The following is a 12835-nucleotide window of genomic DNA, read 5'->3' on the forward strand; positions in this document are numbered from 1 at the left end:
GATATGTATTATGAGCAAAAAGGTGGTTAAAATCACATTACATTCTAACTTTGTAACGGCGGCGCTCATTAACGGAAGCTTGAATATTAGCGGAGATTCACTTGCAGAAGCTCGTCCTCTCCTGACAGTGAAATTGACATATTTGTTTGAACATTTACAGATGGAGAATATACCTGTGAAATGTAAGTTAAGCACTGAGGAAAGCACCACGTCTCAAACGCATTAAACAGGGCCAGTATTTATCTTTCAGTCACTAACAGTAGGCTATCTGTCCGAGCATCTGACAGGGCAAGCTGCTTTAAACTTGTTAACTAACGTATCTTACCAGTTATTTTGAAGCGCTTAATAAGCTTGTGCATGTGCATAAGCATGTTTAGGACAAATTGTACTGTTCTTTCACTGCAGGAGCTCACACTGCGTACTCCACTATTTTTCAGATGTGCTCGTATCAAACTACTGTATCGATATAAACTGTATTGCCTCATTCCATATCGTGGGGGAAAAAAATATCGATATATTGTACAAACTCGATATACCGCCCAGCCCTACTCTCCACATACTCCTCGCACTCCTCACACGACTCACACTCCTCACTCTCAACACACTCCTCGCAATCCACACACTCCACACACTCCTCGCACTCCTCACTCACCACACACTCCTCGCACTCCAATCACTCCTCGCACTCCTCACACTCCTCGCACTCTTCACTCACCTCACACTCCTCACTCTCAACACACTCCTCGCACTCCACGCACTCCACGCACTCCTCACACGACTCACACTCCTCGCACTCCACACACTCCTCGCACTCCACACACTCCTCGCACTCCACACACTCCTCGCACTCCACGCACTCCTGACACCCCTCACACGACTACCACTCCTCACTCTCAACACACTCCTCGCACCCCTCACACTCCTCACACTCCTCACTCACCACACACTCACCACACACTCACCACACACTCCACATACTCCTCACACACCTCACACACCTCACACTCAACACACTCCTCACACACTTCACATTCTTCACACACTCCACACACTCCTCACACTCCACACACTCCTCACTCTTAACACACTCCTCACTCCTCACTCACCTCACACTCCTCAGTCTCAACATACTCCTCACTCTCAACACACTCCTCACACTCCACACACTCCTCACTCACCTATCTCACCTCACTCCTCACACTCCTCACACACCTCACACTCCTCACACTCCACATACTCCTCACACACCTCACACTCCACATACTCCTCACACACTCCACACACTCCACACACTCCTCTCACTCCTCACTCTCAACACACTCTTCACACTCTTCACACTCCTCACTCTCAACACACTCCTCGCACTCCACATACTCCACACATTCCTCCCACTCCTCACACTCCTCTCACTCCTCAACACTCCTCACTCTCAACACACTCCTCACACTCCTAACACACTTCACACTCCTCACACACTTCACACTCCCCACACTTCACACAATCCTCTCACTCCTCACTCTCAACACACCCCTCACACTCCAAACACTCCTCACACACTTCACACTCCACACACTCCTCTCACTCCACTCACTCTCAACACACTCCTCGCACTCCACACACTCCTCACACTCCACATACTCCTCACACTCCTCAAACTCCTCTCACTCTCAACACACTCCTCACACTCCTCACACACTTCACACTCCTCACACACTTCACACTCCACACAATCCTCTCACTCCTCACTCTCAACACACTCCAAACACTCCTCACACACCTCACACTCCACTCACTCCTCTCACTCCTCACTCTCAACACTCTCCTCGCACCCCTCACACTCCTCACACACTTCACACTCCTCACACACTTCACACTCCACACAATCCTCACTCCTCACTCTCAACACACTCTTCACACTCATCTCACTCCTCACACTCCACTCACTCCTCTCAGTCCTCGCACTCCTCACACCCCTCACACTCCACACACTCCTCGCACTCCTCACACCCCTCACACTCCTCGCACCCCTCACTCACCTCACACTCCACACACTCCTCACTCTCAACGCACTCCTCACTCACCTCACTCTCAACACACTCCTCACTCACCTCACACTCCACACACTCCTCACACTCCTCACACACCACACACACCTCACACTCCTCACACTCCTCTCTCAACACACTCCACTCACTCCTCTCTCAACACACTCCACTCACTCCTCTCAGTCCTCGCACCCATCACACTCCACACACCTCACACTCCACACACCTCACACTCCACACACACCTCACACTCCACACACCTCACACTCCACACACACCTCACACTCCACACACACCTCACACTCCTCACACTCCTCACACTCCTCACACACCTCACACTCAACACACTCCTCACACACTTCACACTCCTCACACACTTCACACTCCACACAATCTTCACTCCTCACTCTCAACACACTCTTCACACTCATCTCACTCCTCACACTCCACTCACTCCTCTCAGTCCTCGCACCCCTCGCACTCCTCATACCCCTCACTCACCTCACTCTCAACACACTCCTCACTCACCTCACACTCCACACACTCCTCACACTCCTCACACACCACACACACCTCACACTCCTCTCTCAACACACTCCACTCACTCCTCTCTCAACACACTCCACTCACTCCTCTCAGTCCTCGCACCCATCACACTCCACACACCTCACACTCCACACACCTCACACTCCACACACCTCACACTCCACACACACCTCACACTCCACACACACCTCACACTCCACACACACCTCACACTCCTCACACTCCTCACACTCCTCACACTCCTCACACTCCTCACACTCCTCACACTCAACACACTCCTCACACACTTCACACTCCACACAATCTTCACTCCTCACTCTCAACACACTCTTCACACTCATCTCACTCCTCACACTCAACTCACTCCTCTCAGTCCTCGCACCCCTCGCACCCCTCACACTCCACACACTCCACACACTCCTCGCACTCCTCACACCCCTCACACTCCTCGCACCCCTCACTCACCTCACACTCCACACACTCCTCACTCTCAACGCACTCCTCACTCACCTCACTCTCAACACACTCCACACACACCACACACACCTCACACTCCTCTCTCAACACACTCCACTCACTCCTCTCAGTCCTCGCACCCATCACACTCCTCACACCCCTCACACTCCTCGCACCCCTCACTCACCTTACACTCCACACACTCCTCACTCTCAACGCACTCCTCACTCTCAACGCACTCCTCACTCACCTCACTCTCAACACACTCCACACACACCACACACACCTCACACTCCTCACACTCCTCTCTCAACACACTCCACTCACTCCTCTCAGTCCTCGCACCCTTCACACTCCTCACACCCCTCACACTCCTCGCACCCCTCACTCACCTCACACTCCACACACTCCTCACTCTCAACGCACTCCTCACTCACCTCACTCTCAACACACTCAACACACTCCTCACACACCTCACACTCCTCACACTCCTCTCTCTCCTCACACTCCTCTCTCAACACACTCCTCACACTCCACTCACTCCTCTCAGTCCTCGCACCCCTCACACTCCACACACTCCTCGCACCCCTCACACTCCTCGCACCCCTCACTCACCTCACACTCCACACACTCCTCACTCTCAACACACTCCTCACTCACCTCACTCTCAACACACTCCTCACACACCACACACACCACACACACCTCACACACCACACAACCCTCACACACCACACACACCTCACACACCACACACTCCTCACTCTCAACACACTCCTCTCACTCCTCACACTCCACTCACTCCTCTCAGTCCTCACACTCCACACACTCCTCGCACTCCTCACACTCCTCGCACCCCTCACTCTCCTCGCACCCCTCACTCACCTCACACTCCACACACTCCTCACTCTCAACGCACTCCTCACTCACCTCACTCTCAACACACTCCACACACTCCTCACACACCACACACACCTCACACTCCTCATACTCCTCACACTCCTCACACTCCTCACTCTCAACACACTCCTCACACTCAACACACTCCTCTCAGTCCTCGCACTCCTCACACTCCTCGCACCCCTCACTCACCTCACACTCCACACACTCCTCACTCTCAACGCACTCCTCACTCACCTCACACTCCACACACTCCTCACGCACCACACACACCTCACACTCAACACACTCCTCACTCTCAACACACTCCTCTCACTCCTCACACTCCACTCACTCCACACACTCCACACACTCCACTCACTCCACACACTCCACACACACCTCACACTCCTCACTCTCAAAACACTCTCTTCACACTCCTCTCACTCCTCTCACTCCTCACACTCCTCACACCCCTCACACCCCTCACACCCCTCACACTCCACACACTCCTGCAACTCCTCACACCCCTCACACTCCTCGCACCCCTCTCACCTCACACTCCACACACTCCTCACTCTCAACACACTCCTCACTCACCTCACACTCATCACACACGTCACACTCCTCACACTCAACACACTCCACTCACTCCTCGCACTCCTCACACTCCTCACACACCTCACACTCAACACACTCCTCACACTCCTCACACACTTCACACTCCTCACACACTTCACACTCCACACAATCCTCACTCCTCACTCTCAACACACTCTTCACACTCTTCACACTCATCTCACTCCTCACACTCCCCTCACTCCTCTCAGTCCTCGCACCCCTCACAGTCCACACACTCCTCGCACTCCTCACACTCCACACACTCCTCACACTCCTCACACCCCTCACACCCCTCACACTCCTCGCCCCCTCTCACCTCACACTCCACACACTCCTCACTCTCCACACACTCCTCACTCACCTCACACTCATCACACACCTCACACACCTCACACTCCTCACACTCAACACACTCTTCTCACTCCTCACACTCCACTCACTCCTCACACTCCTCACACACCTCACACTCAACACACTCCTCACACTCCTCACATACTTCACACTCCTCACACACTTCACACTCCACACAATCCTCACTCCTCACTCTCAACACACTCTTCACACTCATCTCACTCCTCACACTCCACTCACTCCTCTCAGTCCTCGCACCCCTCACACTCCACACACTCCTCGCACTCCTCACACCCCTCACACTCCTCGCACCCCTCACTCACCTCACACTCCACACACTCCTCACTCTCAACGCACTCCTCACTCACCTCACTCTCAACACACTCCTCACTCACCTCACACTCCACACACTCCTCACACACCTCACACTCCTCACACTCCTCTCTCAACACACTCCACACACTCCTCACTCTCAACGCACTCCTCACTCACCTCACTCTCAACACACTCCACACACTCCTCACACACCACACACTCCTCACACACCACACACTCCTCACACACCACACACACCTCACACTCCTCACACTCCTCACACTCCTCACTCTCAACACACTCCTCACACTCAACACACTCCTCTCAGTCCTCACACTCCTCGCACCCCTCACTCACCTCACACTCCACACACTCCTCACTCTCAACGCACTCCTCACTCACCTCACACTCCACACACTCCTCACGCACCACACACACCTCACACTCAACACACTCAACACACTCCTCACACTCCTCACTCTCAACACACTCCTCTCACTCCTCACACTCCACTCACTCCTCACTCTCAACACACTCCACTCACTCCACTCACTCCACACACTCCACACACACCTCACACTCCTCACTCTCAACACACTCTCTTCACACTCCTCTCACTCCTCTCACTCCTCACACTCCTCACACCCCTCACACCCCTCACACTCCACACACTCCTGCAACTCCTCACACCCCTCACACTCCTCGCACCCCTCTCACCTCACACTCCACACACTCCTCACTCTCAACACACTCCTCACTCACCTCACACTCATCACACACGTCACACTCCTCACACTCAACACACTCTTCTCACTCCTCACACTCCACTCACTCCTCGCACTCCTCACACACCTCACACTCAACACACTCCTCACACTCCTCACACTCCTCACACACTTCACACTCCTCACACACTTCACACTCCACACAATCCTCACTCCTCACTCTCAACACACTCTTCACACTCATCTCACTCCTCACACTCCACTCACTCCTCTCAATCCTCGCACCCCTCACACTCCACACACTCCACACACTCCTCGCACTCCTCACACTCCACACACTCCTCACACCCCTCACACTCCTCGCCCCCTCTCACCTCACACTCCACACACTCCACACACTCCTCACTCTCCACACACTCCTCACTCACCTCACACTCATCACACACCTCACACTCCTCACACTCAACACACTCTTCTCACTCCTCACACTCCACTCACTCCTCACACTCCACTCACTCCTCACTCCTCACTCCTCACACTCCTCACACACCTCACACTCAACACACTCCTCACATACTTCACACTCCTCACACACTTCACACTCCACACAATCCTCACTCCTCACTCTCAACACACTCTTCACACTCATCTCACTCCTCACACTCCACTCACTCCTCTCAGTCCTCGCACCCCTCACACTCCACACACTCCTCGCACTCCTCACACCCCTCACACTCCTCGCACCCCTCACTCACCTCACACTCCACACACTCCTCACTCTCAACGCACTCCTCACTCACCTCACTCTCAACACACTCCTCATTCACCTCACACTCCACACACTCCTCACACACCTCACACTCCTCACACTCCTCTCTCAACACACTCCACTCACTCCTCTCAGTCCTCCCACCTATCACACTCCACACACTCCTCGCACCCCTCACTCACCTCACACTCCACACACTCCTCACTCTCAAGACACTCCTCGCACTCCTCACACTCCTCGCACTCCCCGCACTCCTCGCACTGAGGCTTGCGTGGCTTGTGTCCTGTGCTGAGAATTGGAGTTATTTTCTTTATGTACTTTTTATTATTTTGAAGGTTTCAAAAGCATCTTGCCAAAGGACTGCAGTTGAAAATTGTCCAGCTGACTAACACTGGCACATTTACAGAATTGTTGATTAATGTGTGTTGTCCTTATAAAAGAAAGAAAGACTCCTCTCACACCTCACCGCATTATTACTGTTGTTTCCTCAAGCAGACATGAAGACCAAGAAGACTCAAACTAAAAGGATTTCTTCTAAAACCAGGTTTGTAGGGGTTTTTACATTTGAGTGTTCACCAGTTCAAGACTCTAGGACGTTTGTCGCACTTGAACCATGAATACACAAATTAATTAATGGATTCTAAGAGTTTTGTTTGAAGTAACAAATCCTTACTTTTAAACCTGTTCTCCTTCAATCTGACTCCCTTAGGTATGAGGATGAGGATGTGGATGCGAGCAATTCTTCAGTGCACATAGAAAAACCTGAAAATGCTCAATTCAAACTAAAAATGCTAAAATGTAGTAATTTAAAGGGGGGAAAAAAGTCCCGTGAAGGAAATATGTAAAGTTCGAGGGAAGGATGGTGTAGTTTGCTGTTCTGGTGTTGCATTGCTGAGCGAAGGATTAGAGCTTGTGTTTGTAACGCAGAGCGCATGCGGGCGATTCTTCATCTCAGCATCAGAGATCCACTCTTCAGCCTGAAGCGTCTCGATCCTCCAGCCTGGAGCATGTGGTGAGATCTTACACACATCTCTCTCTCTAGTGCTCGACCGATACACAGACATATAAGTAAAAACATTTTTATAAATCAACAACACATTTTTCTTAAAAATATACATGCATGTGTGTGTATTTTTATTTTTATTTATCATATATATATATATATATATATATATACAGAATAATTATTCACAGAACACACACATACAGTGATGTGAATAAGTTAGGACACCCATGCTAAAGTTGCCTAAAAAGAGGAATAAAAAATCATCTTTTGGAAATTGATCTTAATGCTTTAATTAAAAAAATGAGGATAAATCCAACCTTTAAAGACACCAATTTTCTTTGTGAATGAATAATGTATCATAAATAAATAAATGTTCTTCCTTAAAATACAGGGTGCATAAGTCAGGACACCCCTATGTTAAATTCCCATAGACCAGGGCAGATTTTTATCATATATAAAAAATATCCCCACATCATCACATTCCCTTCACCATATCTAGAGATTGGCATGGTTTTATTTCAGTTAGCCTAATAGCTGGTTTGATTTGCATTGAAAGATGATCTTATGGAAAGTACCCCATGCCAATCTCTAGGTATGGTGAAGGGTGTGTGATGATGTGGGGATATTTTAATTCCAAAGGCCAAGGGAACTTTATCAGGATGCATATTATCCTGGATCCATGAAATAACTGGCCTTTAAAAATAAAAATCTGCCCTGGTCTATGGGAATTTAACATAGGGGTGTCCTGACTTGTGCACCCTGTATTTTAAGGAAGAACATTTATTTATTTATGATACATTATTCATACACAAAGAAAATTGGTGTCTTTAAAGATTGGATTTTTCCTCATTTTTCTAATTAAGGCATTAAGATCAATTTCCAAAAGATTATTTTTTATTCCTCTTTTTATGCAACTTTAGCATCGGTGTCCTAACTTAGTCACATCACTGTGTATGATATAAACACAAACTTTTCTTTTAGATGCAATTAATCATGATTTTCACAGCCCTAGCGCATTGATTATCCAATAAACGTTTTTCTCAAACCTTGCAAATGAATCCAGCTGTGAGATCTTGTGTGTTTGTAAAGGCCCTGAAAAACTTCAAGCGAAGTTCTTTTTCGTTCTTCGTTTACGGGTAAAACAGAAGAGTTAATTTCACTGTGTGTTGTACGTGAAATTAGCGCTGTATTCTCATTACTTGAAACTATAAAATTCCCAGACGAGTGCACAGAGATTTACCCAAAATATGTTTTGCATGTGTTTTTACTATCTTTAAATGTAATGTTGTGATGCCATATATACATCAGCTTTATATCGTCCGCACGCTCTAACACTGGCCATCAGTATCGGCCGTCCACTAGTTCTTCTGTTCAGGAGTTTCTCTGAGATGTGAATGTGCTGTTCATGACTGATGCTCTTCTCTCGAATAGCAGAAATCTGAGAGCGGGAGAACCCAGGCAGACGCTGCAGGTGAGGAGGACGTTCTCCAGATGTTTCTGCAAAGCATTTGCAGCTTGAGTTTAAATGTGCTCTGCTCTTCTGAACGCTGCTTTATGAATGTCTTATTCTGTGCACTGTTGCGCTTCATTTTTGCATGTTTTGCTTTTTATTAATCGCGAGCATGCGGTGCTGGTATTGTAGTTGACAGTGTTAGTTTTGTTAACTCTTTAAATTTACTCTTCTGTTAAATATAATTTTTAATTATCATATTTAGTCAACCTTGTTCAGTTTTTTAGTCCAGTTTTAATTTACTTTTATTCTGCTATAGGATTTAATCCTAAAATTACTATTGTTTTGCATTAAGTGCAGTTACTAATATAACATTTTTATTTCTTGAAAATGCACGTTTGACAGTAAAGCACTGAGCTTGAGTTGATATGCAAAACAAATTAACATTTATAAACAACAGTAACATGCAGAAACCAAATTTTTAATATGGAAAAATGTAAATATTATACTCTTATTAAATGTGCCATTGATCTTCGTATTGAACTGAGCAACAGCTTTAGTGATTATAAAAGAGGCGATCTTTACTTGTTTTCCGTGTAATTCAATCACAATTTGAAGAAAAGTTTGTTTTAATAAAGAGTTTTTGTCTTTTCCTACCTCATACTTCAGTTCAAAAAAGTGCCAAAAAAATTTCATGATTTCATAAAATATAAATATAAGTTCTAAATATAAGTTCTAAAGAAAATGTGTGAAAGAAAATAAATTAGGGAGTGGAAATGGCTAAAAGCCTGTAAGTCAAGTCAAGTCAAGTCAAATATATTTATATAGCGCTTTTCACAATACAGATTGTATCAAAGCTGCTTCACAGTATCAATCAAAACAACTTAATGTTTGTTTATTACTGGAAAAAAGACATCCAAGTTTGGTAGAGCTGATCAATGGTATGATTGGTTAATTAATTTGAATATCCCCAACTGAGCAAGCCAAAGGCAACAGTGGCAAGGAACCGAAAAACTCCATCCAGTGACCTAATGGTGTCCTAACACCCCATCAGGTGACCCAATGGAGAAAAAAAACCTTGGGAGAACCCAGGCTCAGTCGGGGGCCAGTTCTCCTCTGGCGTTTATGAACTAGAGGCCGAATTTACAGTAACTGTAAGATAAAAAATTTATATGAATGCCTGGCTAAATAGATGCGTCTTCAGTCTAGTTTTAAACTGGGAGAGCGAGTCTGAGCAACGAACAATATCAGGAAGGCTATTCCAGAGCTTCGGAGCTAAATGTGAAAATGCTCTGCCTCCTTTGGTGGATCTGGATATCCTAGGAATGACCAGAAACCTCGAATCTAGTGATCTTAAAGAGCGCGATGGATTGTAAGGCGATAGAAGATCCGTTAAATAGACTGGAGCTAAACCATTTAGAGCTTTATAAGTCAAAAGCAATACCTTGTAATTAATACGGAACTTTATAGGTAACCAATGAAGTGATGATAAAATCGGTGTTATATGATCATATTTTCTTAATCTAGTAAGAACTCTAGCGGCTGCATTTTGGACTAACTGTAGCTTGTTTATTGAAGATGCAGGACAACCAGCTAATAAAGCATTACAGTAATCTAGTCTCGAGGTCATGAATGCATGAACTAACTTTTCTGCATCAGAGACTGATAGCATATTACGTAACTTAGCAATGTTTCTAAGGTGGAAAAAGGCTGTTTTTGTAACATATGAAATATGCTTTTCAAAAGACAGGTTGCAGTCTAATGTAACACCCAGGTCTTTTACTGTAGCGGATAGAGTAACAGGGCATCCTACTATGTTAAAGTCGTGCTGTGAAAGGTTTTGTGGACGGTTTTTAGAACCGATAAGTATTACCTCTGTCTTGTCTGGATTTAATAAAAGAAAATTATGCGTCATCCAATCTTTTATATCTTTAACACAATTTGTCAATTTGGATAATTTAGCGTATTCATCTGGCCGTGAGGAAATATATATTTGAGTGTCATCAGCATAACAATGGAAACTAATTCCATGTTTCCTTAGAATATTACCAAGTGGCAGCATATATATTGAGAATAATAAAGGGCCTAACACAGATCCCTGCGGCACTCCATAGTTTGCCGAAGTTATAATCGATTTTTCTCCATTTAAGTAGACGAAATGGTAGCGGTCAGATAAGTATGACCTGAACCAGCTTAATGCTTGTCCTTGAACACCAGTGTAATTTTGCAGTCGATCTAAGAGTATTGTGTGATCTATAGTATCGAACGCAGCACTAAGATCAAGTAAAACTAGTACTGAGATACAGCCTTGGTCCGAAGCTAAAAGTAAATCATTTGTGATTCTAACAAGCGCAGTTTCAGTGCTATGATGTGGCCTGAATCCAGACTGAAACTTTTCATAGATGTCGTTTTCTTGCAAGAAAGAGCCGAGTTGAGCGGACACAACTTTTTCTAATATTTTTGACATAAATGGAAGATTCGAAATGGGTCTGTAATTTGCTAGGTTATTTGGATCTAATTGTGGTTTCTTAATAAGAGGTTTTATAACTGCCAGCTTGAACGTTCTTGGAACATGACCTAAAGATAAAGATGAGTTAATAATATTGAGAAGAGGCTCTTCCACTACAGGTAACACTTCTTTCAGTAGTTCAGTTGGTATAGGATCTAATAAACATGTTGTTGTTTTAGATGAAGTGATAAGTTTATTTAACTCTTTTTGTTCTATGGTTGTAAAGCATTGTAATTGTTCTTGCGGGGTGATAATTGCGGCTGAATTATAAGGCGCGAGCAAAGATCGAACGTTTACGATTTTGATTCTGATGCTTTCAATTTTCTCGGTGAAGAAGTTCATGAAATCATTACTACTAAACTGTAACGAGGTATTTTGTTCAGACGACGTCTGTTTATTTGTTAGTCTAGCCACGGTATTAAATAAAAACCTTGGATTATTTCGGTTGTTTTCTATTAATTTGCTGAGGTGCTCCGCCCTGGCCGTTTTAAGGGCCTTTTTATAAAGTGACATACTGTCTTTCCACGCGATTCTAAAGACCTCTAAATTAGTTTTTTTCCATTTACGCTCTAAATTACGGGTTTCTCTCTTTAAAACATACGTAGTATTATTGTACCATGGTGCTATACTTTTTTCTCTGACCTTTTTTAATCTAATGGGTGCAACAATATCCAATGTTCTAGAGAGAATGTTGCTCATAGTGCTAGTTAGTTCGTCTAATTCATCTGTTTGTTTGGGTTCAGGCAGCAGCTGAGACAGATCAGATAAGCTATTTGAGAAATGATCTATGGTGGATGGACGAATTGTTCTACCTGGTCGATAACGTGGCGCAGCATGACATATTACAGCAGTGCGTAATATGCAAGTTACCAAGTAGTGGTCAGTGACATCATCACTTTGTGGAATGATATCTATATCGGTTGGATCGGTTCCATATGATATAATTAAATCGAGTGTATGATTAAGACGATGAGTTGGTCCGGTGACGTTTTGCTTGACCCCGAAGGAGTTTAATAAATCTGTAAACGCAGCCCCTAACGCATCATTTAAATTATCTACGTGTATGTTAAAATCTCCAACAATTAATGCTTTATCGACGTTGACCAAAAGATCTGATAGAAAGTCAGCAAACTCTTTTAGGAAATTGGCGTAAGGCCCTGGAG

General features: G+C 45.7%; 1 protein-coding gene across 7 annotated transcripts in view; it reads left to right on the plus strand.

Annotated features, from left to right (window-relative positions):
* ttc3 (tetratricopeptide repeat domain 3) overlaps positions 1–12835 on the plus strand; it is a 66536-nt gene that overhangs the window by 9994 nt on the left and 43707 nt on the right. For 3 of the 7 annotated variants that reach the window (XM_077245502.1, XM_077245508.1, XM_077245507.1), the window contains exons 13-15: positions 7200–7251; positions 7635–7719; positions 9145–9184. In XM_077245502.1, the coding sequence (XP_077101617.1) occupies positions 7200–7251; positions 7635–7719; positions 9145–9184 (177 nt within the window). The remainder of the gene's footprint in view (positions 1–7199; positions 7252–7634; positions 7720–9144; positions 9185–12835) is intronic. The other 4 variants (XM_077245503.1, XM_077245506.1, XM_077245505.1 and 1 more) reach the window with 4 other exon arrangements.

This window comes from Siphateles boraxobius, unplaced genomic scaffold, assembly GCF_051911475.1.
Source record: "Siphateles boraxobius isolate OS27281-9 unplaced genomic scaffold, OSU_SipBor_1 265, whole genome shotgun sequence".
NCBI lineage: Eukaryota > Metazoa > Chordata > Actinopteri > Cypriniformes > Leuciscidae > Siphateles > Siphateles boraxobius.